This window comes from Saitoella complicata, assembly GCF_001661265.1.
Source record: "Saitoella complicata NRRL Y-17804 unplaced genomic scaffold SAICOscaffold_19, whole genome shotgun sequence".
NCBI lineage: Eukaryota > Fungi > Ascomycota > Saitoellomycetes > Saitoellales > Saitoellaceae > Saitoella > Saitoella complicata.
The window spans coordinates 92,244-115,439 of record NW_017567010.1 but is presented as its reverse complement, the minus strand read 5'-3'; the positions used below and the strand labels follow the sequence as shown (position 1 = coordinate 115,439).

The 23,196-nt window shown below is 53.8% G+C and overlaps 11 protein-coding genes across 11 annotated transcripts; 5 read left to right on the top strand and 6 right to left on the bottom strand.

The window, feature by feature from the left end:
* Positions 1 to 102: 102 nt before the first annotated feature.
* SAICODRAFT_72487 (uncharacterized protein) lies at positions 103 to 3,070 on the top strand. Its single transcript, XM_019170772.1, has 3 exons — positions 103 to 195; positions 247 to 633; positions 694 to 3,070. Exons 1-3 carry the CDS (start codon positions 188 to 190, stop codon positions 2,990 to 2,992), a joined length of 2,694 nt encoding a protein of 897 aa, XP_019022642.1. The 5' UTR covers positions 103 to 187; the 3' UTR covers positions 2,993 to 3,070.
* Positions 3,071 to 3,188: 118 nt separating this feature from the next.
* On the bottom strand, positions 3,189 to 4,586 carry SAICODRAFT_26624 (uncharacterized protein; the record flags this gene model as incomplete). Its single annotated transcript, XM_019166952.1, has 1 exon — positions 3,189 to 4,586. One exon carries the CDS (start codon positions 4,584 to 4,586, stop codon positions 3,189 to 3,191), a length of 1,398 nt encoding a protein of 465 aa, XP_019022641.1.
* A 905-nt stretch (positions 4,587 to 5,491) lies between these two features.
* On the top strand, positions 5,492 to 6,022 carry SAICODRAFT_31190 (uncharacterized protein). Its single transcript, XM_019167866.1, has one exon. It carries the CDS (start codon positions 5,672 to 5,674, stop codon positions 5,873 to 5,875), a length of 204 nt encoding a protein of 67 aa, XP_019022640.1. The 5' UTR covers positions 5,492 to 5,671; the 3' UTR covers positions 5,876 to 6,022.
* Positions 6,023 to 7,429: 1,407 nt separating this feature from the next.
* On the bottom strand, positions 7,430 to 9,044 carry SAICODRAFT_72484 (uncharacterized protein). Its single transcript, XM_019170771.1, has one exon. The coding sequence runs from the start codon at positions 8,729 to 8,731 to the stop codon at positions 7,649 to 7,651; it is 1,083 nt and encodes a 360-aa protein (XP_019022639.1). The 5' UTR covers positions 8,732 to 9,044; the 3' UTR covers positions 7,430 to 7,648.
* SAICODRAFT_146164 (uncharacterized protein) lies at positions 8,916 to 10,656 on the top strand. Its single transcript, XM_019165521.1, has one exon. The coding sequence runs from the start codon at positions 9,101 to 9,103 to the stop codon at positions 10,532 to 10,534; it is 1,434 nt and encodes a 477-aa protein (XP_019022638.1). The 5' UTR covers positions 8,916 to 9,100; the 3' UTR covers positions 10,535 to 10,656.
* A 588-nt stretch (positions 10,657 to 11,244) lies between these two features.
* On the bottom strand, positions 11,245 to 12,329 carry SAICODRAFT_146188 (uncharacterized protein). The gene is made up of 4 exons (XM_019165522.1): positions 12,107 to 12,329; positions 11,793 to 12,020; positions 11,541 to 11,728; positions 11,245 to 11,502 (listed from the first exon to the last, which is right to left on the bottom strand). Exons 1-4 carry the CDS (start codon positions 12,216 to 12,218, stop codon positions 11,398 to 11,400), a joined length of 633 nt encoding a protein of 210 aa, XP_019022637.1. The 5' UTR covers positions 12,219 to 12,329; the 3' UTR covers positions 11,245 to 11,397.
* A 1,231-nt stretch (positions 12,330 to 13,560) lies between these two features.
* Positions 13,561 to 14,774, bottom strand: SAICODRAFT_59668 (Pkinase-domain-containing protein; the record flags this gene model as incomplete). Its single annotated transcript, XM_019169696.1, has 2 exons — positions 13,561 to 13,743; positions 13,800 to 14,774. 2 exons carry the CDS (start codon positions 14,772 to 14,774, stop codon positions 13,561 to 13,563), a joined length of 1,158 nt encoding a protein of 385 aa, XP_019022636.1.
* A 192-nt stretch (positions 14,775 to 14,966) lies between these two features.
* SAICODRAFT_72480 (uncharacterized protein) lies at positions 14,967 to 16,756 on the bottom strand. The gene has a single exon (XM_019170770.1). The coding sequence runs from the start codon at positions 16,575 to 16,577 to the stop codon at positions 15,141 to 15,143; it is 1,437 nt and encodes a 478-aa protein (XP_019022635.1). The 5' UTR covers positions 16,578 to 16,756; the 3' UTR covers positions 14,967 to 15,140.
* A 148-nt stretch (positions 16,757 to 16,904) lies between these two features.
* On the bottom strand, positions 16,905 to 17,445 carry SAICODRAFT_31189 (uncharacterized protein). Its single transcript, XM_019167865.1, has one exon. It carries the CDS (start codon positions 17,396 to 17,398, stop codon positions 16,997 to 16,999), a length of 402 nt encoding a protein of 133 aa, XP_019022634.1. The 5' UTR covers positions 17,399 to 17,445; the 3' UTR covers positions 16,905 to 16,996.
* Positions 17,446 to 18,268: 823 nt separating this feature from the next.
* SAICODRAFT_95100 (P-loop containing nucleoside triphosphate hydrolase protein) lies at positions 18,269 to 20,752 on the top strand. Its single transcript, XM_019171964.1, has 2 exons — positions 18,269 to 19,293; positions 19,346 to 20,752. Exons 1-2 carry the CDS (start codon positions 18,551 to 18,553, stop codon positions 20,268 to 20,270), a joined length of 1,668 nt encoding a protein of 555 aa, XP_019022633.1. The 5' UTR covers positions 18,269 to 18,550; the 3' UTR covers positions 20,271 to 20,752.
* An 824-nt stretch (positions 20,753 to 21,576) lies between these two features.
* SAICODRAFT_31188 (general substrate transporter) lies at positions 21,577 to 23,088 on the top strand. The gene has a single exon (XM_019167864.1). It carries the CDS (start codon positions 21,614 to 21,616, stop codon positions 22,985 to 22,987), a length of 1,374 nt encoding a protein of 457 aa, XP_019022632.1. The 5' UTR covers positions 21,577 to 21,613; the 3' UTR covers positions 22,988 to 23,088.
* The last annotated feature ends 108 nt before the right edge of the window (positions 23,089 to 23,196 follow it).

Here is a 23,196-nt window from a genome sequence, read left to right as displayed (position 1 = left end):
CGGCTCCGTGTTCTTCGGGATCGCCTTCGAATTCCCAAGCTCACGGCCGCCCAGCTGCAGATTTGCGCGTCGTGGCTGCGTGGTACGCGTTTCCCAAAGAACCTCTTCCACACGCGTCGCCTCCCTGTCCAACAACTAACCTTTTGATTGCTTTCGCGTTCGCATACACCTTGCTACAAATGCTACCATGATCACGTATGTTCTCGGAAATAGTGTATAAGGGAGACGTCTAATGGGTGCATATAGACAACTTGACTCCTCCACCGTCCGACTCATCACCTCTGGCCAAGTCGCCATCGACATCCCCTCCATCCTCAAAGAACTCATCGAAAACTCTATCGACGCCTCTGCAACCTCCATAACAGTAACCCTCGACAATAACGGCCTAAACGCTATCGTGGTCAAAGATAATGGACACGGTATACCCAAGGAGGACAGGGAGAGTATGGCGTTGAGGTATCATACGAGTAAGTTGAGGAGTTTTGAGGACTTGAGGGGCGTTCGGACGATGGGGTTTAGAGGGGAGGCGTTGGCAAGTTGTGCTCAGGCTGGTCAACTTACCATCACGACGCGTACGAAGAAGGATCCTGTGGCTACTATATGCGAGATTGACAAGCAGGGCAAGATAAAGAGGTATGCGAAAAGTGCGGTACCCAGTAGGGAATGTATGCTGATGAAAGCGGCTGTATGCAGCGAAAAACCCATCGCAGCTGATACCGGCACGCAAATCCTCCTCCAAAACCTCTTCACCCACCTCCCCGTCCGCCGGCAAACAATGCAAAAACGCGCTTCATCCACGCCCGCCTCCGTCAAGAAACTCCTCACGACCTACGCACTCGCATACCCCACCATCAGGTTCGGGTTGCAGCTGCGGAATAAGGGGAAGAGAGGGACGGGGGGTGATTGGGTTGTTAGTGCGAGTAGGAGTGTGGAGGAGGTTGTGGGCAAGGTTCTGGGTAAAGGGGTTGTAAAGGATTGTGTGTGGCTCGAAGAAGAGGATGCTGCTTCTGGTGTTCGCATACAAGCCCTCCTACCCAAACGTGAAGCCAATCGAAGCGTGGTCGGTGGGAAAGGTCACTTTCTGTACATCGACTCACGCCCTGTTTCCTCGACCCGCGGTGATTCAAAAACGATCATCGCACTCGTGAAATCTTACTTCAATATCGGAGCAGCGACGGCTGCTGATCCGTTTGTGTGGATGAATATTATTTGTCCGCCAGGGTATTATGATCCAAACTTGGAGCCTGCGAAGGATAGGGTCATGTTTGGGGATTCTGCGGAGGTTATTGGGATTGTTGAAAAAGTGTTGGTAGGGGTTTATGGGGAGCGACCAGAGCAGGAGAAGGTTGTGAAACAAACGAATACACCGGCTGTGAGAACTACGGGAGTAATTTCGGGAGGGAGGGGTGCGTTTGGGTTGTTGATGAATAGCAATGGGATCAATGCGCTTGAGCGGGAGGAGGAGCAAGAGCAAGTTGTCGAGGAGGAGGAGGAATATGTGCTGGAAATTGGCGGCGGCGTCAAGGAAGATTTGTCGAGTCCCGTTGGCGTGCCCGCATCTGCGGAGACCGTTGCTGGAGAGAGGCTACCTGAGCTTCCGTTAGCTGAGGCAGATGTGACATCAACCGTTGCGATGGGGGTACAAATCTGGGTTGGGGCTGCTAACGCGCAGGAAATGCGGCAGCCTATGCAGCGGAAAGAGAGTGTCGTGTGGAAGTTTTCCATGTACGACGCAGACGAAATCTCAGACAACGATGAGCCGCCTCGCAAAACCGCCCCAGTACCCGGAGTTGCGCCTCCGGATACTAACGTTCTAATCGATGAGGCAGAGGAGGATGTGGGCCCCGTCGTCCCCCAGAACCCTTGGACACTAGCCAAGATGAATTCTCGCGTCCCATTACCACGCACGGATGAGCCGGCGACACCAGCGGCCGCTTCTGAGCGTAGGCCGTTCACGGAGGTGCAGAATGTTGCTATACCATACGGGCAACCCACGCCTCCGCAGAGTGAGATATGTCCGGCGAGGGTACAGCCTGTCGAGAAGGGTACTTCGAGTTTGGATGCGTGGATGGGTGGACGGCCCACAGCAAAGCAGCCTACGAGCAGGCCGACCCGTGGGGTGCCTGTGATGCAGGATGGCGATGAGGATGAGTTCCTTCCACCGCAGCCTCCTCGTCCGCTCTGCCGAGCTGTTGTGGATGATGAAGCCTACGAAAACGAACTTCCGAGAAACCAACAACAGAAGCGGAGAAGAATGGCACAGAATGATGACGATGTCGGTGTCATGGAAGCTTTCGTGCGTCCGAGGGATGTGGGACCGAGTTCTTCGCCGCATGAGAATCGGAGGAGGACGGCGACGGCGGCACTTTCTTCCCAGGTTCCGGTTGAGGTGGCGGAGCTGGATGTTCCTATTCCGGCAGTGCGTGTTGATAGACCTCAAGGACGTCTAAGTTTCCCGGCCTTTGAGCCTCCTCGTCCGATAGACCGACCTCCGCCCGTGTTCAATAAAGAAGATTCGCCGGTCGAGGAGCCGTCTTCTGCTTTCGCTGCGCCGCCGGTTGTCGCTATTCAGCGTACGCAGACATCAAGCCTACCGCTCGAGTCTACTGTCAGTAAAGACATGGTCCATGACCTCCATGTCACACTACCTACCGATATCCAAAGTGTCTGTGCAGAATACAACACTTCCGGCGTGCACGAATACATTATCGAAGACGACGAAGTCTCCCGTCCAACCCAGGCAAAGACAACCACCTTCTCCGATAACTGGGAAGTTGTGGGCAAGATCAACAAGACAATAGCACTCCTGCGGGGCCGTGGTGAGGATGGAGCGGTTGGTGGAACGTGGGTTAGTCGGATGCAGGAAGGCGTGAATTGGGAGGAGTTCTGTTTGGGGGTCGTGAGGTTGGCTGTTTCTGCGGGATCTATTGAGGTTGGGATTGAGGCTACTGATGGGAATGGGGGGAGGTTGCCGGTTATGAGGGTGTGGTGAGCGAGATGTTAAGTAGCTGGGCTAATATACCAGAGGCGGACATTTATGGAAGCTACGGCGTTAGTGAGAGATACCCAAATATACCTTATTTTATTATCTGGCGGGAATTGCAATGCAAAGCGGGGTATGGATATGAAACCCTCACTTCTATGTACATCATCTTTCTCTTTTTGATATCGTACTCGTCACCTCACGCTTACAACCCCGATCCATAATCAACCTTCCGTCCCCAATTCCACGGCATCTTAATAAACGGCATCGACTTCAAACAAGCCCTAAACAACTTCTCCGCATTCCCCGCCGTGACCATCCACTTCTCCGTCTCGAAGTCTACAGGGACCTCCTCAATTTCGGTTTCCTGCGATGCTTGGATGAGTCCGGTCTTGGCGTAGTACGATAACATCGACTTTGCCTCCGCACGGGTGTAGTTAGGGACCTCGATGGCCTTGGCCGAGGAGACGATGGGCTCGATGCGGGTGTCGAGTTTTTCGTAGGGGTTTTGAGTTGCGAGCTTCAGGGCGCAGGTGAGAGCGCGGGAGGGGGACACGCGGGATGAGGTAGCGGCGATAACGGCGCCATGTTTGAGGGTTTGGGTGTTGGAAAGGTAAGAGGCGAAGGTATGCGCGATGTGGAAGTCCTGGGGGTGGAGGGGGGCGTGAGGGGGTTGCGGGGACATATATTTTGTTGGTTGGCAGATTGCGTTAAAGTGGTCGAGGGTGAAGAGCGTTGGTGGACGTCCGTCTACATTCAACTCGGAGAGGAGGGCCTCGAGGACGTGGGGGGCGACGAGGGGATCCATGATACCGGCTTTGCAGAGGTCCGCCAGGGAAGAGTTTGCGCGGATGGTGTGGCGGTCGAAGTTCCAGGGTTTGGAGACCTTGAGGGAGGAGAGAAGCTTGGCGTTTGCATCGGAGGCGCGTTTGAGGACGATAGCGGCCATGTCGGGTTGGAAGTAAAGTTCGCGTTTGCTGGAGTAGGAGTATGCGGTGGTGTTGTCGACCAACCCCACTGCCTTAGGGATGTGAATCACGACCCATCCGCTCTCGAAAGCGTAAGCCTGGGCTTGCATCAAGAGCGAAGTCTTTCCAGATCCAATGGGTCCGTGGAGGAGGATACGTCTGTTTTCGCTTGATGCATCGCCTTCGAGGATCTTGGCGATCTCGGTGGATTGCACGCGGATCACGCATGCGGTGTGGGCGAAGTACTCCTTTCCGAGGAGCTCGACGGAGTCCAAGGCATTTAGCTTCGCAAGGGTGTCTTTAGAGTATTTGTACACAGTACCGACGGCATCCCCGTTAAGAAGGACAGCGGGCTCCAAGTTGGGCAGGTTCACCTGTCGTGCGGGCGCGCTGATGGCGTCCATTAAAGACGGGATGGCATCCTTCGCGGACTCCTTTCCCTTACTACCAGCCTTCTGTTTGGTGAGCTTGCCTCCCTGCTGCTGCCTGAGCAGCTTCTGGGCTTGTGCGTGCTTCGCGGCGTAGTCGGACCTAGCGACTACTGGAGTAGAAGCAAAGGTAGCCCGTTGCTGAGCGAGACATGGTGCTCTTGGTGCTTGCGATAGACGCAGCAGTGCTCGTCTTGGTGCTGCCATCGCTGATCTATCGGCCTTTTGGTGTTTTCGTCCGAGACGTACGTTCTCCGGACTTTTTGGCGGGATGCACAAACCTGCAGCACACCTGGCCGATGCATACGTTAAAATGCAAAAAGGTTGATAAAGCTGTCAGATTATCTCCTTAATATTTGTATTGAAGTTACTTGGATCTCGCCGGTGTGGTCCATGTATTTGGTGACAATGGTGGTCGTGGGTAAAAAGGGTATCACGATGTCATCTACCTACTTTCACCTTCCCCTCCTATTTCCCTTGCCTCTCTTGCCCTTGCCGCGCCTTCTGTTGCCTTCTAATTTGACGAGTGAAGGCGCTTCTTGCGCGCATCCTTCCTTCAAAGCTTCATCTCCATCCCCGGATGATAACGCGGGATCAGCAGTATCAGATTCTTGAGCCATGTCGTCTGAGACAGTTTCATCAAAGACCTGCTTCTCAACAGGTCGATTCTCCATCGTGAGAGGTCGCCTGGTTTCGGGCTCCTCAGGACCTTCAAGGCTGCGCTTTTCTTCAGCTTTTCCCGGCTGATCACGACCTTCCTCAATCCGTGCCTTCCCCTCCTCCTCCTCCGGTACCCCAACCTTCGCCGCAGCTTCTCGCTCACGATCGTAGCTCTCTCTTTCATCATTATCCTCCCGCACCCTCACACTACTCCCTAAATCCGACTTCCCCTTCGTATCCTCCCCCATCGTAATCGTCACATTTCCCAATCTCCGATTCTCAACTTTCGTCAACGACGACTCACCCTGACCCGTGACTGCACGAGATTCCGACGCAATCAGAACTCCATCCTTCACCCCCTCCAGACTCGTATAGTTCTGCGCAACATCGGGTGGAGACTCCGACTCGGAATCGGCTCCACCGGCTGCGGGGAGATCCGACAATGACAGCACACGAGGTATCGTCCCGCCGATAACGGATGAGATGTTGGTGTCTTCCATGTGGAGTTCTTGCATTGCTCGACCAATGACGTCGTCCACGGCTGTTTCGTCGACTGCGACGGGCGCTGCTTCCGTTTCATCGCGGACGTCCTCGGGGATTAATTCACGAGCAGCGACGTCGGATGCATCTTCATGAGCATTCTGCTTCCTCATGTCTTTGACCGCCTTCGCAATCCTCCTCTTCGTGTCCTCCCTGAACTTCTTCATTTCCTCATCTCCATCCTCGTCGTCACTGTCACTGTCACTACCCTGACTCTGTTCCTCCTCCTCGGCCTCGGCCTCGGCCTCCCGAACGAGCCACTCTACATCCTCCGCTTCCTCACCGCCCGAGCCTGAGCCCGAGTCCGTGTTCGCCTCGCCTAACCACCGCTCCGGGGATTGCTCGAACAACCCTGCATTCGAATCAAAGCTTGCTTGCGCCTCCTCCATTGCAATCCTCAGCGCAGTCGTTGGGGCAGAGGGGAACGCGTACGCCTCCATCTCCGTCCCATGTTCCTGTCCCTGTTCGTGATCGACATACAGCCTAGACGGCGTACGCAGCTTAGCGACGATGGCTCCCAGTCGGTCGAGGGCGTCGTCGGTCGCTGTTTGTGCGATTTTGTCGGAGGAGCCAAGCGTTGGAGTCATAGGCATAGACACAGGCCCAGCTTCTGGGGTTTCAGACTGCGTTGTGTCTTCTGACGTGAGTGCTGCTGGTGAGTATTCGGGGATGTAGGCGCGGGTTAGTAGCCAATGCTCAACTTCTTCGTCTTCCTGAGTTCGTCTGCGTCCGGTGTCGAGGTTGTGGGAAGCAGATGTCTTGCCCTTGCCTTTCTTGAGGTCGTCGAGGCGTTTGACGAGTTTCTTGGGTAGTGCCTTCCACATTGGCTCAAGTGCTTTCACGACTTCGCTGTGAAGGGCGTCCAGAACAGCATCAGCCAGGGTTTCTTCACCCTGCCCTGTCAGTACCTCCGAAACCTGCACAACCCTCTCAATCGCCGCGACGCCCTTCTCCCTAGAAGCGTTCGCAGCCAACACAATAGCATGCGGAACCCACCCCCGCACATACCATACCCAATCCCTCTTCCTCTCCTCATCCCCACACTTCTCCCATATCCTCAACATTCCCAGCACCACCCCCTCCGTATCAACCTTGCCCCACGCCAACCCCTCCGCCTTCTCAATCCGTGCCTCTAAGATCGAGATTCGGGACGTGTAGACGGACCGGTCTTCGAGAAGACGGCGGTGGGTCGTGCCGGATGCGCGGGAGGAGAGGGAGGAGATCTTGGTGAGGGTTGTGGAGAGGGCTGTGCGGGATTCGAGGAGCTGACGGGTGAGTGGGGAGGTTGGGATTAGCGGAAGGTCGATAGCCGTTGCTGTAGTTGGGGGGAGGTGTGAAGCACTGGTGTTGAGGGGTGTTGGTGGTATTGGGGGGCTGGGCCGGTGTTCGTGTGCCTTGGAGAGAATGGAGAGGAGGAAGTTAGATTGGCTGATCAGCTCATTGGCTTGATCAATACAAAAGCTGTCAACCGACGATAGTGCTTCGTCTCCGTTGTCCAAAGACCTCTGCAAAGCCGTCGCATGCCGGACAATGCCAGCAAGACATAGACTCGCGGCTGTCTTGTACGTGTACTTTCCCTGCTGGAACTGCCGGCTTGCGAGATCGGAACCATTCGCCCCGTCGGGGCTGATGGAGTCTGACATGTACGACTGTATAAATCGGCGCGAATGGAAAGTCTATGGTGGTGATGTTCGAGGGCGCACGGCGGAACTCAGCCATGGCCAACGCAAGGCGGGGCGGGGCCTGACTGCTCCAACCTTAATCCACATAATCCGAAAGTTAATCAGGAAACAAGCCGATCAATTCGTTGTGTACGAAGTTGAAATGTTACCTTGCTTATCGTCGAAGGTGCCAGCTTCTCATTTTCTTCTGTTAGAAATGAGCAGGGTAGTTACGCCTAGGTATTCAAAAGTGTGCACGTGTTTTTCCACACATTCGGATCCCGGTCGGTCATGGGGCGAAGTCGGAGGATTTCTTATAGATGAAGGGAAGGGTGTGCCGTGTGGAGGTGGGATCCAGATGGCATTATACCCTAACTTGGCGCGGAGTATGATCGGGCGCGGCTTCTATTACTCTTCGTCCTCGTCCTCCTCCTTCTGCTCTGCTTGCTTCTTTGGTGGCTCTGGCTTATCCGTCGCATATCCAACACCCTCCTTCGACACCTCCTGATGCCACACCAACTCCTCCGCATACCCATCCTTCAACGACTCCTCACACGTCTTGTCACAAGAATAAATGTTGATGAGTCCCCAATCGTTATACAATCCCCACTCCCCCAAATGACTCAACACCGTCGGCAACAACTGCAACTCCAATGTTCTCTCCCCTCCACACCCCTCACAATTCTTCACGTCCTTCTTTTCCAGTCTGTTGTGCTCGCTCAGCCATAACGTGACATCACCCTCCCCTTCCTCAACGTTTCGCGTGTATCGGAGAATTTGATCAGGATCCCTCTCCAGCCTTCGTTGGAATTTGAGAAAGAAGCGATCGCCTTCGGTTTTTTGATATGTTTCTTTTGAGGGTTTGATCCCCATTTGAGCGAGTTCGGATTCGTCCATTGTTTGCGGGATTTCTTCGATTTTGACGTTCTTTAATGGCTTGTCTTCTGTTGGTTCGGCGTCGGATACCACTTCCATGAGCGGGAACATGAACTTTTGTCTCGTTTCGGTTGCTGTGCCGTCGGAGTTGGAGTTGCAAGCGCCCTTATGCCCACCCTCCTTCCAATCCAGCGCCTGGTGCTCCTTCGAGCAGTAACTCGCCTTCGAACACTGCGCACATCTAAAAGGCGCCTTACTCCCACAAACAACACAAGACTCCTTCCCCTCCCCTCTCTCCCTCTCCAGAGCCTCCGCACACTGTGCCCTCAATACCTTTACAGATTTCGTCCACCCAGCCCTCTGACACGCCCCCGCAGTCCCACACACGAAAACATGCAATAACCTCTCATACGCACCCTCGACCTCGTCGTCAGGCGCATACATCTGGAATAGCTGGCGCATGGGCTGATTACATTCGCCACAGCGGATGCGGTCGACGGTGGGTGGGGAGGTGGGGTTGAGCCATTGGGGGAGGCCACCGAGGCGGGAGAGGGTTATGTCGGAGAAGTCGAAGGTGTCGTCGATGGGTTCGAGGAAGCCGAGGTCGATTGGCATGGTTGTTGGATGGGGAGATGACGATGGAGATGCAGATGAAGATACCGCCGAATGTGGACGTCCGCGACGAGGGTTCTGGGAAGGTGGAGGGAACGGTGGAGATCGGATCGAGGATGTTTAAGAAAATGTGTAGGTGTTTCGGTGATTCGGTACAAAAACCTTAATTTAACCCCTGCTGCGCCCAGACTGCGCCGCCTCCATCTGTAAGCCGGGCGATACGGAGAGGAGTTGCACCGCAAGGCATATACTCAGGTTGTTCTGTCAGTTCGTTCCATGGGCCCTTACCAGCTTTCTCGACCAACCGGTACGAAATAAATCTTCGCAACTAGCAGTCCGTGGGAAGAGTCCTCGACTTCTGATCAAGCCGGTATGTCAAGTCCGGTCTTGAAAAGACCGTTCGCCGAGACGTCCAGTGTAGGGAATACGAGTGCAAACAAGAAGGCAAAGTTTGGTGAAGGACATGTGGACGAAGTCGTGTCCTTGACGCAGAGGTTGGAATCAAGAGTCGTCGCTGTCTTGCGTGTTCTGGAAGATCGTGCTTTCAAGTATCTTCGTGAAGACAAGGCCGAATGCAAGAATTCTGTCTGGAATACGGAGAAGAGGATTGGACATCCGTGGAACACCGCGATCGTTCGGGAAGCCGGGAAGAATCTTGTGAAAGTCGATGATCTGGTCGAAGAAGTATTCGGTGAGCAGTTCACGTCAGAAGATAAGGAAACATGCGAGAAAATGGATCTTGATCGCGATGAGGCGCTCGAGGAAGAGCAGAAAGCAAGGCGAGTTGCGAAGCTGCGCCGAAAAGCAGCATATATTGAGAAGAAACAGATGATGTACGAGGTGAAACAAGCTCGCCAAACGGTTGCCACGAAATCGCGCGAGGACATTCGTGAGGAAGAATTTGAGCATGATGAGCGACTGGCGACTGCGGAGCATCATGCCAACCTCGTATTTCGCTTGGCGGATTACTTGAGAACCGTGAATACTGTTCAGCCAGAGCTCGTCAAGCGCATTGATGCCCTCGGAAGACGGGTGAAGTTATGGAAGGATGAGATGATAAGGAATCCTACGCTAAAGAGTCCTCCGCCCTATGTGCTCGATCTATCCGAGCTTGACCGAGCCGTCGACGAAAATATTGCCGCCATGCTGAAAGACATCGACGGTCTGGTAATGGTAGCACCCCGAACAATCTCTGATCAAACTGCAATGTTCAGGAAATGGCCTGATAAGCGTGGTAACGGGAAGTGGCGCGAGATACCTGACGTGGCCGACCCCGCTTCAGCGAAGAAGAGGAAGAACAAAACCATCTCAGCAAGTGCTGGTATCCCTCTGTGGCAGCTGGATATGCAACACAATAGGGGAAGGCTTGTCAAGCACCACGCGCTCCTCGGATTGAGCCTCAGCAATATTTTATCCGCGCGTTATCCCGCTGGCTATTGTGGAAAGTTCACGCAGCTTCGGGAGGCCATTGAGGGTTGGGCACGCGAACTACATACCGATCCAAATGTGCAAGTGCCAGCGTGGATATTGTCTCTGAATGACATCTGTCGAATGACAGATGACGTTCTCGTGCCGGCGACGAAGCTGATGGAGGCTGCTCATGGAGAAGAGCGCGCGTTCGTCAGGAGCTGGACGGAGTGGGGCAGTGAAGGCAAGTGGATTGAAGTTGCGGAGAAGGCGATGGAGGATGAGATGGAGGCGAAGAAAGCTGTCAAGCAAGCAGCTACGGAAAGGGCAATGGCAAAGGCCTTGGCAAAAGTTGAGGAACTGCAAGCTGCGAGGCGGGCAGGCCAAGGTAAAGTTTGAGCCCGATGGCGAAAAGATATATTCCAACAGACCTGAAGCATCTTGACGTCTTGATGGACTACTTAGGCGACCGGCTCGACAATCGCAAGGCTAAGAAATACTCCAGCTAGTGGTGTTACACTTGAGCTCGCGGAACCCTTGGATGATACGGCGGACGAATTAGGCGCCTAACTCGACAACTCGACGCAATCTTGATCATAACCACGAACGAAGGCGCAGTAGTGGAACCTGGCAGCGAGGGATGGATGGAATCTGTCAGTTTGGTGGGGCGGGAGATGAGTAACAAACCAAGTGAGTTAAATTTGCGGCTAGGTTTCATGGATCTCCCTCTGCTGATGGCTCATTGTTTCATTACAAGAGCGGGGTTAACGGCGCTCGTCAACGACTTCCACCAGACACGGCTGCAGAACTCACGGTTCACGTACTCGAAAGGATCTCTGCGGTTCGTGGGGATGATCGCGCGAATCCTGCATTGGGTTGAAGTGAAAAAAGAAAAAGAGGGTCGTTGGTATGTGAAGTATTTGGGGGCGTGGGAGCAGCTTAAGAAGCGGATTTAGGCGAGGAGGGCGGAGAAGGCGATACAACGGATGCAGGGATTGCATCCTCCGGACGTCGAAATGGAGTAACTCCTGCATAGCGATGTGTTATAGGATGCTTGAGCAGCTACAAGAGCTGTATCTTGTAACGCATGAATTGCGATGATTGAAACGAATCATGCGACAAGTTTCAGTCTACACGCTCGATCGAAGCTCGAACAACCTGTCATCTTTGACATATGGTATATTCACGGTACTATCACTGGTGTCAAACTGGCCAACTCATACGAGCATATCATACACTTCCATCCCAACTCAAGCATTGGCTTAATAATCCTCCCTGTGATGGTGGTTGTGATGTCCCTCACCAGGAGGGGGTCCACCGAAGCCCTGGTCGTAACCTCCTCCACCGCCCATACCACCTCCGTAACCCTGTCCTCCTCCTCCGTACTGCTGCTGTCCGCCGTAACCCTGTCCTCCTCCTCCGTACTGCTGCTGTCCGCCGTAGCCACCTTGCTGTCCGTAGCCACCTTGCTGTCCGTAGCCACCTTGCTGTCCGTAACCGCCCTGGTCATATCCACCACCGCCTCCGCCCATGAACTGGCCACCGGGAGGTCCACCACCGCCCATGCCTTGATCGTACCCACTCTGATACTGACTCCCCTGATACCCACCCCCAAACGCCCCCCCACCCTGCACAGCCTCCCACCCCGTATTCCCACTCCCATACCTCTCCTCTGCCAAACTCCTCGCCTGCTCCACCGCCTGTCGCTTCGCACGCTCACGATCAATGTAGTCCAGTCCCTTTGTTTCGACGAGTTTATCGACTTCGGCGGCGGCGAAGGAAGCGAGGAGTTCTTTCATGACGGGGTGGGAGACTGGGCCGCCTTGGTTGCGGAGATGGTTTTCGTAGGCTTTCATTGCTTCGAAGCCGGCTGCTGCGGCGATTGCTGCGAGCGAGGAACGTCAGTTCCCGAGCTCACTGTGATCGTTTTTTCCCAGAGGGTAAGGGATAGAAAGGGGGAGGAGGACTTACCTTCATGAGTCCAGGACGACTGGTGCTGCTCGGGTTGGTAGTCCTGAGAGTAGATGTCCTGATGATAGTTCTGGGCGTCATTGTGCCCAAAGAGGTTTCCAAGGAAAGACATGTTGATTGTTGTTACTGTAAGGATTTGAGATGACTGGGTCTTTATAAGACGACGGGGGGACGCTGGCTCAGATCAGGCCAACTGGCAATGGGATCAGAGTGACGTCGAAAGCTTGGCATGTGCGGTTGCAGTGAGGGGGAGACAAAGCTGTGAAGATCGCAACGGGCCGCCAATCCACAAACATTTGATCCAATGCCACGTGGGCGGTACTGGTAAGATAAGATGGCCAGCCCTGGGCACCCACGCCGACGGAGGGTAATTTTGCCGAAATTGGGAACCGGTCACGTGAACTCCCCCAAAAGTCACAATGACAGGCTGGCAGACCGAAAGAGGTCATCCAATAATTCCTTCCTGCTTTTTGGCCGTTTCCATTCATTCCCCAATCTCCACTGCTTGTCTGTGACTGCAGGAGACCTCCTGGTATTGCGCGCGTTTGAGGCACAGCTGCTGGTACGGGAACGTCACTCGTTTGGCTCTGGCTGGCTTGGAGTACAGCCTGGAGTACGGAGAGTCCAGCATACACCCCCGACCAACAAACCCAACCACCATGTCGACCTGGAAGATTGGAAAGAGTCGGTCTTGCCTTCTCGTGTCTCGTCTCTCATGCTGATATCCTTGCAGAGTTAAACTCCCTACTGGGGACAACCCACTCGAGCACAACCCCAGAACGGACACCCGCTCCCGTGCCATCCCACTCAGCAACGGCAACTCCTTCTCCCTCTCACACTCCAACCCCGATCCATGCTCCAGCACCCATCGTTCCCTCCCAAATCCCTTCCGAAATCAAGCCAACGCCGCTACCAACCCAACACTCCCCCCTTCCCCAACAATCATCCTCCATGCAACCGCGTCCAGGATTGTTGCGTGTGTACTTGACAGAAGGAAAAGACATCTCACTCCCTCCCGCAACCCAACTCCCCATCGAAGTCGCCCACGCCCTAGAAACGCATGGTACGAATCCCTGGTCTGCACCGACCTCGAGGTCTGAGGCCAGTAACAAACGGCAGTCCCTGGGACCACGGAAACCGGTGTGGTACCTCCCATACGTAGTGCTTGAGTTTGATAAGAACGAGATCATTGTTGATGCTTTATACGCACATCCTCCCGAGCATGGACTGGCGTCGGGGATTAGTGCGCCGACATGGGCTTATTCCACGAATTTCGATGTCTCGAGAAGTTCGGGGTCGTTGTCCATGCACGTATACCTGAGGCAAACCGGAAGACCCTCGAGTGCCCGGCCGAGTACTGCGACGGGGACTTCGGCGTCGTTGAGGAGTACCAGTCGCTTGAATGCTGGCCATGGCGCGAAAGACATGTCCCGTGATATCTATCTCGGTGGATGTCAACTAACCCCCCATTTCTCCTTGTCGACGGCGGATTCGACGGAGGGTTTGAAGGGTGGTTGGATTTTCTTTTGGTAGAGTTTGCGGAAGTCGATGTGGGAGGCGAAGAAAGGGTGGGATTTGATTTCTTGGGCGCCGGTTGGGCCTGTGCCGAGGCGGTGGACTGGGTCGCGGTTCAACAACTACATACGTGATAATTAGCATCTGCACCTCGAATCCACGCTGCGAGAGGACAAACCTTCGTGAGCAAATCCCTCGCATCCCTTCCAATCTCATCCCCAAACCTCAACGGATCCTGCAAAATCCTCCGATACATCTCATTCGTATTCTCATCATAAAACGGCGGCAAGCCACTCAACATCTCATACAACAACACCCCCAACGTCCACCAATCGACAGCCTTCGTATATCCCTGCCCCAGCAAGAGTTCAGGCGCGAGGTACTCGGGTGTGCCGCAGAATGTGTTCGTTTTGGAGGTGGGTGACATATTGAGTTTACAGAGGCCGAAGTCGCAGAGAGCGATGTGGCCGGTGTAGTCGAGGAGGATGTTTTCGGGTTTGAGGTCGCGGTAGATGACGTTGTAGTCGTGCAAGCATTCAAGCGCCAACAACAACTCTGCTGCGTAGAATCGTGCGCGTTCGACGCTGAACCGTCCTTCGCGTTGTAAATGATGGAACAGCTCTCCACCATTAACGAACGCGAGAACGAGATACAACTTCTCTGGCGACTGGAACGAGAACTTGAGAGGGACGATAAACGGGTTATTGATCTGTGCCAAGACCGTGCGTTCGGCGAGTGTATGCACAACCTCACTCCTCGCAACAATATGTGCCTTTCGAAGGGTCTTCAACGCATAAATCCGACTGGTGTCACGTTTTCGGACTTGCATCACTTTCCCGAAAGATCCCTTCCCAACAACCTTCAACAAATCGAAATCCTCGATCGTGATCGGCGTGGAAGCGGGTTTGTACTCCGTCCTCAGATGTACCGAGCCTGAACCCCCAGACAAGGGAATCCATGCATCGAAGGGCGAGGAGGCATCTAACTTTGATCCGGAATTTACGAGTGAGGTTCCGATGGATAGTGTTGTTGAGGATTCGAGGTTGAGCGAGACTGTGCAGAGGCAGTTTGCGGGGTGGAGTTTTGTCCCGGGAGGGGGGGTTGGGAGTGTTGTTGGGGGTGGGGGGAGAAGTGTTATTGGGTAGAGTGTCATGAGATTGGGGATGGTCGTTGGCATGATGTGAGAGAAGAGAAGCTGGAATTGGTATTCGATGGGCGTTGAGGTTTCTGGGTTATGGATATGGGAAGATGAGGATGAGCTCGACTGTAGGACCTTGCATCTTTTAAGTTATCTGCTTTTGGTGAACCAGGAAGAAATGCAAGCTGGTTTTTGCTGCAAGCAGCTGTTCAGTGTCATGTTTAAATGCCCATACCCATGAGTGGTGGTGTTATTGTACAAAAAATGCTATCTATAAGCAGAATCCTTCAACGCCAGCGGTACGTGCGGTGTACCATTTTTTCAAGCATATCAACAAACCTCTACTCCTCCATATGCTAACCTTCTCCCTCCATGATGAACTTATTCCTCCCTCCTCTTGGTCTCAACATCCTCAGCGTCGGTAGCGTACATTGCGTTTCCGGGCCTAGGAACAATCCTGGGTCCACTCCTTCCTGACAAGGAGGGAGAACTCCAAAGCGAATCAAACGAAGGCTTCGAGGACTTGACGGGGGAAGAAGCTAGCACATCCAACAACTGCGTAATCGTCTGGTTCTCCTTGGGCTTACCACTACCGTCCCTGGAGCCGATAAAGCGGTCACCGGCAGCCATCGACAAACGTCCTAAACCCTCTGTCGGGATATTGAGGAAGTCCTGGTCACCCTTTCGTGCGGATTCGTTGACGACCTGGATCTTGATGGCACCGTCCTTCGTGACATGCGCGTTCTGGAAAAAGTAGACGGATTCAACGACGCGTTCGTGGGCGACGTGGCGGGGGATACTGGTCTTGGAGGATTGTGCGACCCAGCCTCCGACAGCGACGTTGGTGCCGTTACTCTTCCATTGGGCAGCGTTGCGAACACCGTTGAGGGGACGTCCGAGGATAGGGGTCTCGACGAGGGGTCCTTGGAGGGAGTTGTCCATGAACCCGGGGGGTCCGTAGGCGAGACCGACGGTTGGGTGGATGGCGGAGTGTTCGACAAAGCGGTCAATACCGAGGAATTTCTCAACCTTCCTGTCCAGGCTCTCAGATTCCTCTGTTGCGAATGGGTCCTCATTAAGGGCCTCAACGGCCTCTCTGGCCTCTCTGGCCGCTGTGGCTTCAGCAGTCTCTGCGGCCTTCATGGCCTCTCTGGCCTCCGCGGCTTCAGCGGCCTCAGCGGCCTCTCTGGCTTCTCTGGCCTCTGCGGCTTCAGCGGTCTCTGCCACTTCGACAGCCTCTGTGGCTTCAGCGGCATCTGCAGCTTCTGTAGTCTCTGCAGCATCAGTAGCCTCAGCCAGATATCCATGAAGAGCGAGGAAGTCTGAACGTCGTCTGCGAAGCTTCCTGCAGTACTTCTTCCATTGCAAGGGCGACATGTTTTCCTTCCACACCTCCGTCTTGCTGTTACGGGCAGAAGCCCTCAACGCCTCAGGACCGATGGGAGAAAGTGGCCGAGCAGGCGAATAGAACGGAGTAGAGAACGACGAGTTCGAACCCGGGGGGATGTAGTCGAGGGTCATTCCCATCTCGTGGAATTTCTGACGCTGCGTGACGCTGCCTTCGGCGGATTCCCAAGGCGTTTGGTGGGTCCAAGTATCGTTCTGCTTGACGGTGAGGTACTTGGTCCTGATACCGGGGATTGTACGCTTGAGACCCCAGTCACCTCTGTGTTGGGAGGCTGAGGGAGTAGCGAGAACCTGATGAGTTGGGTAGGGTGATTTATTCATCCTAGAATCCGCGTCCCTGACCAAAGGTCGAGGCATTGCCGCAAAGCGGGATTGACGCATGAGAGTCCTGAACTCTCTCGTGGAGGCCATGGTGACTAGGTGTAACGAAGACGAAAGTTGATGCACCGGCTGATCGGCGCAGTAAGGACTACCGGAGAATTCGGGGAGGTGAAGGAGGGTACAGCAAAGACTGTTGATAAAATGTATCGGTACAGAAAAGCTCCGGCCGACTTTTCTTCCCGTCTTCACCGTTTTTTGGAGTTCAAAATGTTGCTGACCGTAAACGCGGACAGCTGCATCTCAGGAAGTTTCATGTGGTGATCTGCACAAATTGTAGGAATTTACAGTGAAACTCAATGTCGTATAACTTCTAACTAAATAAGATCTGAGAGATTGTTTTTTTATGCAAATCTTTGTTTCAAGCAAGGTTGGTAGTATTGGGGCCATGCTATTCCCACGCTCAGCATTAATTCATTAATTGCACCGTCGATATCATTGCACGCTCAACGTTACTTGTGTATCCAACCGGCAGCAGCTGGCTCACCGGCACTGGGCTCAACCCTCGTATATCCACCTGCATCTATGTCCTCTTCCAAAAGCCGCTCCAAGCTCCACTTCGGCTTCTGTAACGCAGCCTCCTCCATTCGCCACCCATCTCTCCACATCTCCATCCCCGCCCATCCAATCATCGGAGCATTATCCGTGCACAGGTTTACTGGTGGGAAGACCAACTGGACCTCCTTGAATCCAGCAGCATCAAGGGATTGTCGAAGGTAGGTACGAAGAAACATATTGGAAGCCACACCGCCGGAAACAACCATTGAGGTGGGTGTTGGGGTAACTTCTTCTAGACGTAGCAGGACTTGTGTCATGACGTGTTTGAATGCGGTGCGCTGAATGGCGCGTGCCATACCTTTCCCCTCTTCCAGTTCCAGTGGTTGCGGCTCCAGCCCTTCAGCCACCGCAGCCTCCCTCCGTCTCTTTAATAACCGAAACAACCAAGCTTCAATCCCCGTAAGACTGAACTCCTGACCCTTTCTTGATGTGTGTTTGGGCTTATTCAGCGGAGGTGTGATCTTCCACTTTGCTTCTTCCTCGGTCATCGGATACTCTGGATCGGGGTCTGTGCCCCATGACCACTTTTCCAGTGCTGCACCAGGCATCTTGCCATCCCACTTCACCTCCAGCGCCTTTGCGGTCCGGTCAAAGAGACAGCCAATGGAGAGACTGTTACTGATGTAGGCATCCGTTAACACTGTATGATCCGTCAAGGATTTTGAGTGTACAAGTTGCGTATGACCACCCGAGAGCAACAAAGTGAAGTAGGGAAACTCGGGTCCCTTACCAGACGAAACAAGCCGTGGAGTCAAGGCATGCGCTTGCATATGATGAACACCAATATACTTGCAGCCCCATGCTGCTGCCAGTGCACGTGCATGACTCATCCCAACCGCAAGACAACCCTGCATTCCTGGCCCCCGCGTAACAGCTACCAAATCAACCTTGATTCCATCTGGACCGCGTATATGGGCATCAACAGTTTGCCGTATCAGACGAGACAAGTTCTGGATATGCGAATGAACGGAAACAAGGGGGTGGAGTCCACCATACTGCTCGTGGAGGTGGAGGGAGCGGTGTGTAAGGTTTGAGATGATTTCACAGGGTGAGTCAGGTGTTGGCTGGCGGAGGAGTGCGACACAGGTATCATCACAGCTGGTTTCGATGGCGAGACATGTCAGATGTCGTTTCTGTCCAGTGATCTGGAGCGGTGACCGTGGTCGTAGGCCCCGGACAATCATTTTAGAGCGGGTGTACGTCGACGTTCGAGGTCTCCCAGATTTGATCTGTGCAAGCCTTGTCAACGAGGTTCTTGTTCGGCGAACGGCTCCACCTCACCTGAAGCGAATATAGACTTCGAAATCGTTCTTCTCGGTGATCAGTCGCGAATTCCCTTCGTTAACTTTTTTTGACGTGCCGGCTGCCGCACGTGTACGCTGCAGGATCCCGAAGAAGCCGAACCTTAACCGAACGTATATTCGAATTTAGGACGTCAAGCGACGAAGATGGATCAAGGAGCTGGAGAGCCAGTATTGGAGACGGTGGAATGTCCAGTATGCTCAGTGCAAGTGCCAATGGAGCGGATCAACCACCACCTTGACAGAGAGTGCAAGGTTCCAGGGACGGAGACGAGTCCGGTGAAGACGGAGCAGGATGACCACGCGCAGAACGCCGCTCCGGCTCCCAGGTCGCCTACGGCGATGAGGCATGAGATGGGGACTAGTCCTTTCTTCAGGCAACCGAGTGGACAGCTCAAACTGCGCAAGAACCCTTCGGTTCCGCAAACACAAGCACGACCACCGCCGCCCCCTTCCGCGGCACCAGCCAGGGACACCGAGGAACCTCCCCGAAAGAGGTTCAAGATATCCGATGCAGCAGAAGCAGCCATGCCTCTTGCCGAACGCGTCCGCCCTACCTCGCTAGACTCCTACCTCGGTCAACCCGAACTCCTCTCCCTCCTCCGCCCGCTCATCCTCTCCGACAAGATCCCCTCCCTAATTCTCTGGGGCCCCTCTGGCACGGGAAAGACCACGCTGGCCAGAGTCATTGCGAAGTCTACCGAGAGTCGGTTTTTGGAGATCAGTGCAACGAGCGTGACAGTTGCGGAGTGTCGGAAGATTTTTGAAGAAGCGGCCAATCTTTTGAAGTTTGGGAAGAGGACGTATGTATTTGTGGATGAGGTGCACCGGTTCAATAAGGCACAGCAGGACATCTTTTTGCCGCAGGTGGAGAGAGGAACTATCACACTGTACGTCGCCCTACTCCTCTTCAATTTATTGGAAAGCTGACGTAGATAATAGAATCGGAGCAACGACAGAAAACCCAAGTTTCAAGGTCAACAACGCACTCCTTTCCCGCTGCCGCGTCTTCATCCTAAGACCCCTCTCCCAATCTGCCGTCTCCGCAATCCTTACCCGGGCACTCTCTCTTCTCCCGCCCGACACTATCCGTCACGAACTCAGTCCCGAAGTCATCGAATACATCGCTGGTCTCGCAGACGGCGATGCACGGACTTCGCTGAACATCCTGGATTTGATATTGAGCCTTTCGTCCGATGTGCCACCGACGATCGAGATGGTCAGGAGTGCGCTGAAGAGGACTTCACACGTTTATGACCGGGTCGGCGATGCGCACTACGACACCATTTCCGCATTCCACAAATCCGTCCGCGGTTCAGACGTGAACGCAACCCTCTACTACCTGGGCCGCATGCTCGAAAGCGGCGAAGACCCCCTCTACGTCGCCCGCCGCATGATCCGAATCGCAAGCGAAGACGTCGGGATAGCAGATAACAACGCCCTAACCCTTGCTATCAGCGCACAATCCGCCGTCAAAGAAATCGGTATGCCAGAATGCGACGTCATCCTCGCACACTGCGCGACATACCTCGCCCGCGCCCCGAAATCCGTCGCGGTGTATAAATCGTACAAACGGGTCGTCGCACACCTTCGCTCGACACCTGGTGCGGCGTCTGCGCAGATTCCGTTGCATATTAGGAATGCGCCGACGAGGTTGATGAAGGAGGTTGGGTATGGGAAGGGGTATAAATATAATCCGGGGTTTGTGGCGGGAGAGGTGAAGCAGGAGTATTTGCCGGAAGAACTCAGAAAGACCGTGTTTTGGAAGGAAAGGGAGGAGGGGTTGGACGTTGATGAGGAAGTTTGGGCGAATCTTGAGGAGGAAGAAGAGGAGGGAGGTGAAGGCAGGGTAGAGGGAGTTACATAAGGATGAGGCTATGGAGGAGGAGTTGTATTCGTGAGACCACTGTATTATTGAGGGCCGAGGGAAAGTCATGAGAAGGGCCTTAATCAAGAGGAAGCAGCCTATTACGTGCAGTACGACTCGACGGGAGGCCTACTGTTCATTTCGTCAATGACCGCACACCCGCCGCCGGAACGAACTACCCACGACATAGATACCTAACTTGGATTGCCGTCGGCCGCCGTATTTTCAGGACGGTCTTGCTATACATCGTGCAACTGCAACAAACCCATCCGCCGGAGAAACTCTCAAGGGCGCAAATTGAACTACCGAGAGCTCATGATCACGCGACCCGGTATTTAAAAGCATCAAATTCGATCCCGGGGATTGCCGAAGAACCGTCAATGAGTGTGGGGACCCCGCACGGACAATTGACCGAACGCATGGGAGGAGACTATTGACGGGAACTGACAGAAACGAACAGTATCAGACCAGAGAAACGGCTCGTGCTGCTATATCTGAGCCTCAATGGTAGCCTGCTTAATAGTCTCTTTGATCTAGAACTGTTTAGCTAACGGGGGCGTCCGGGGAAAGGGAAAGGAAGGGAAGCCCCAGGTCGGCCTTGAACCCTGTGAGTGCTAAAAAGAGAGCACCTGCCTGCCCATTGACTGCCATTGACTGCCTAACAACTCCCTATAACACCTTGAGAATTCCCCGTGCATCTACCGTCCTCCGTCCATACTCGTCCTGCCATTCGTCTACCCCAGATTTTGCGGGGTCGGGCATCTCAACGCGCTAAAATTCCTCCGAGGCGCAAACTCAAAAAAGTGCGACGGAAATTCATCCTCCGTTAAAGACGACCAACCAAACGGTGCGGAGATCCGGGAGGAGCAAGGGATAAAGTACTTGCGCCTGGGCTGTATATCAATTGGCTGTCGTCCGCTCTTTCGATTTCCTTCGTCAAGTCAGGATTGTATCATTGAGGTGTTTCTTTGTGTGACGACGCGACTATCGGCATACCATCTACTACACCTCACATCAATCAATTGAATATTCTTGATCACTAGATCACTTATACAACAACCACAATGGGCATCCTCGCCAAAGTCGAAGACCGGCCAACGCCAAAGGAGGTGTATAACTACCGCGTCTACCTCTCCGCAGCTCTTGCCTCCTTCGCCGCCGTCATGATCGGCTACGACTCCGCCTTCATCGGCGGTACCATCGCCCTCACCTCCTTCAGAACTGAATTCGGTCTCGACAAACTTTCGACCACCGATGTCGCCTTCTTGTCCGCCAACATCGTTTCTACCTACCAAGCCGGGTGTTTCTTTGGAGCTATTGGAGGGTACCCCGTCTCTACCCTTATGGGACGCAAGCTTGGTATCTTTTTGGCTTCTGCGATTTTCTTGGTTGGTGCTGTAATTCAGTGTGTTGCTAAGGGATCAATTGGATTTGGACCCATCTACGCTGGACGTGTCATCGCTGGTTTCGGAATCGGTATGGCGTCCAACATTGTTCCGGCTTACGTTACTGAGATCGCCCCTCCTGCTATTCGTGGTCGTTTGGTCGGTTTCTACGAGATGGGATGGCAGATTGGTGGTCTTGTCGGGTTCTGGATCAACTACGGTGTCTCTACCACCATGGAGATCAGCCACATCCAATGGCTCATTCCATTCATCGTGCAGATCATCCCTGGCGCGATTATGTTGATTGGAAGTTTCTGGCTCCGTGAGTCTCCTCGTTGGTTGCTCAACCGTGGTCGTTCGGAGGAAGCTATTCGCAACCTCTGCTGGATCCGTAACTTGGGCGAAGGTGAGCGCTACGTCCAGGAAGAACTCGCAATGATGGAAGCACAGAAGGAATCCCAGCGCCAATCCATTGGTCTCGATTTCTGGGCTCCTTTCCGTTGTATCTGGCGCAACTCTCACATCCGCAACCGTCTCCTCCTCGGTGCCTCCTTGTTCGCCTGGCAAAACGGAACCGGTATCAACGCGATCAACTACTACTCCCCCACCGTCTTTAAGTCCATCGGGTTGACCGGAACCAACACCGGTCTCTTCTCCACCGGAATCTTTGGTGTAATCAAGACTACCGTCACAATTATCTGGATTCTCTACCTCATCGATATCGTCGGTCGCCGTCGTCTCCTCCTTATCGGTTCATTCGGTGGTGCGATCTGTATGTACGCGGTCGGCGCCTACATCGCCATCGCAAACCCCTCCAAGAATCCATCCGCCACCGTCCCCCCTGGCGGTATCGCAGCCATGTTCTTCTTCTACATGTGGACCGTATTCTACACCCCAACCTGGAACGGCGGTCCCTGGGTCATCAACGCCGAAATCTTCGACCAAGGTCTCCGCGGCTTAACCCAAGCCGTCTGTGCCTCCTCAAACTGGTTCTTCAACTTTATCATCGCGCGCTTCACGCCGCAGATGTTCAACTCCATGGGATTCGGGGTGTACATGTTTTTCGCATCGTTGATGATTTTGAGTATTCCGTACGTGTACTTCTTGATTCCGGAGACGAAGAGTGTGCCGCTTGAGGATATGGACTATTTGTTTGGCAAGGGAATGAGGCCGTGGAATGCACATGAGAAGGTGATGAGGAGGGTTAGGGAGAGGGCGGAGGAGAGGGAGATGAATGAGAGGCAGAGGACGCCGGATGACATGCATAAGATGAAGGGAGATGTGCGGGAGCTTGAGAGGAAGGGGACTTCGTCGCCGGCTGATTCGGTGTAAGTGGGTGTTACTGGTGTTAAGTTGGTATTTACTGGGTTTAATTCGCATTTTCAATGAGTCAATATCTTGGGTATGAGATTGGGAATAGCTAAAAGGGGGTTGTGTACGATTAGGTAGTGATACGTTGTTCATCTCCAATCTTCAAAGCGAATCGATGGTGTATTCCGTTTGTATCCATTGCACCGTAGAACTCCTAAGGGTAAAGCAAA

Excerpts from the sequence above, each read along its gene's own strand:
- SAICODRAFT_72487 (XM_019170772.1), top strand. Across the intron at positions 634-693 it reads AAGCAGGGCAAGATAAAGAG|CGAAAAACCCATCGCAGCTG; the intron begins GTATGCGAAAAG and ends GGCTGTATGCAG.
- SAICODRAFT_31190 (XM_019167866.1), top strand. The coding sequence starts at position 5,672 with ATGAGCATTCTGCTTCCTCATGTCTTTGACCGCCTTCGCAATCCTCCT.
- SAICODRAFT_72484 (XM_019170771.1), bottom strand. The coding sequence starts at position 8,731 with ATGCCAATCGACCTCGGCTTCCTCGAACCCATCGACGACACCTTCGAC.
- SAICODRAFT_146164 (XM_019165521.1), top strand. The coding sequence starts at position 9,101 with ATGTCAAGTCCGGTCTTGAAAAGACCGTTCGCCGAGACGTCCAGTGTA.
- SAICODRAFT_146188 (XM_019165522.1), bottom strand. The coding sequence starts at position 12,218 with ATGTCTTTCCTTGGAAACCTCTTTGGGCACAATGACGCCCAGAACTAT. Across the intron at positions 11,729-11,792 it reads GGCAGAGGAGAGGTATGGGA|TCAGTATCAGAGTGGGTACG; the intron begins GTGGGAATACGG and ends GTATCAGGGGAG. Across the intron at positions 11,503-11,540 it reads GTACGGAGGAGGAGGACAGG|GGTTACGGAGGTGGTATGGG; the intron begins GTTACGGCGGAC and ends GGAGGAGGACAG.
- SAICODRAFT_72480 (XM_019170770.1), bottom strand. The coding sequence starts at position 16,577 with ATGGCCTCCACGAGAGAGTTCAGGACTCTCATGCGTCAATCCCGCTTT.
- SAICODRAFT_31189 (XM_019167865.1), bottom strand. The coding sequence starts at position 17,398 with ATGGCACGCGCCATTCAGCGCACCGCATTCAAACACGTCATGACACAA.
- SAICODRAFT_95100 (XM_019171964.1), top strand. The coding sequence starts at position 18,551 with ATGGATCAAGGAGCTGGAGAGCCAGTATTGGAGACGGTGGAATGTCCA. Across the intron at positions 19,294-19,345 it reads GAGAGAGGAACTATCACACT|AATCGGAGCAACGACAGAAA; the intron begins GTACGTCGCCCT and ends CGTAGATAATAG.
- SAICODRAFT_31188 (XM_019167864.1), top strand. The coding sequence starts at position 21,614 with ATGGGACGCAAGCTTGGTATCTTTTTGGCTTCTGCGATTTTCTTGGTT.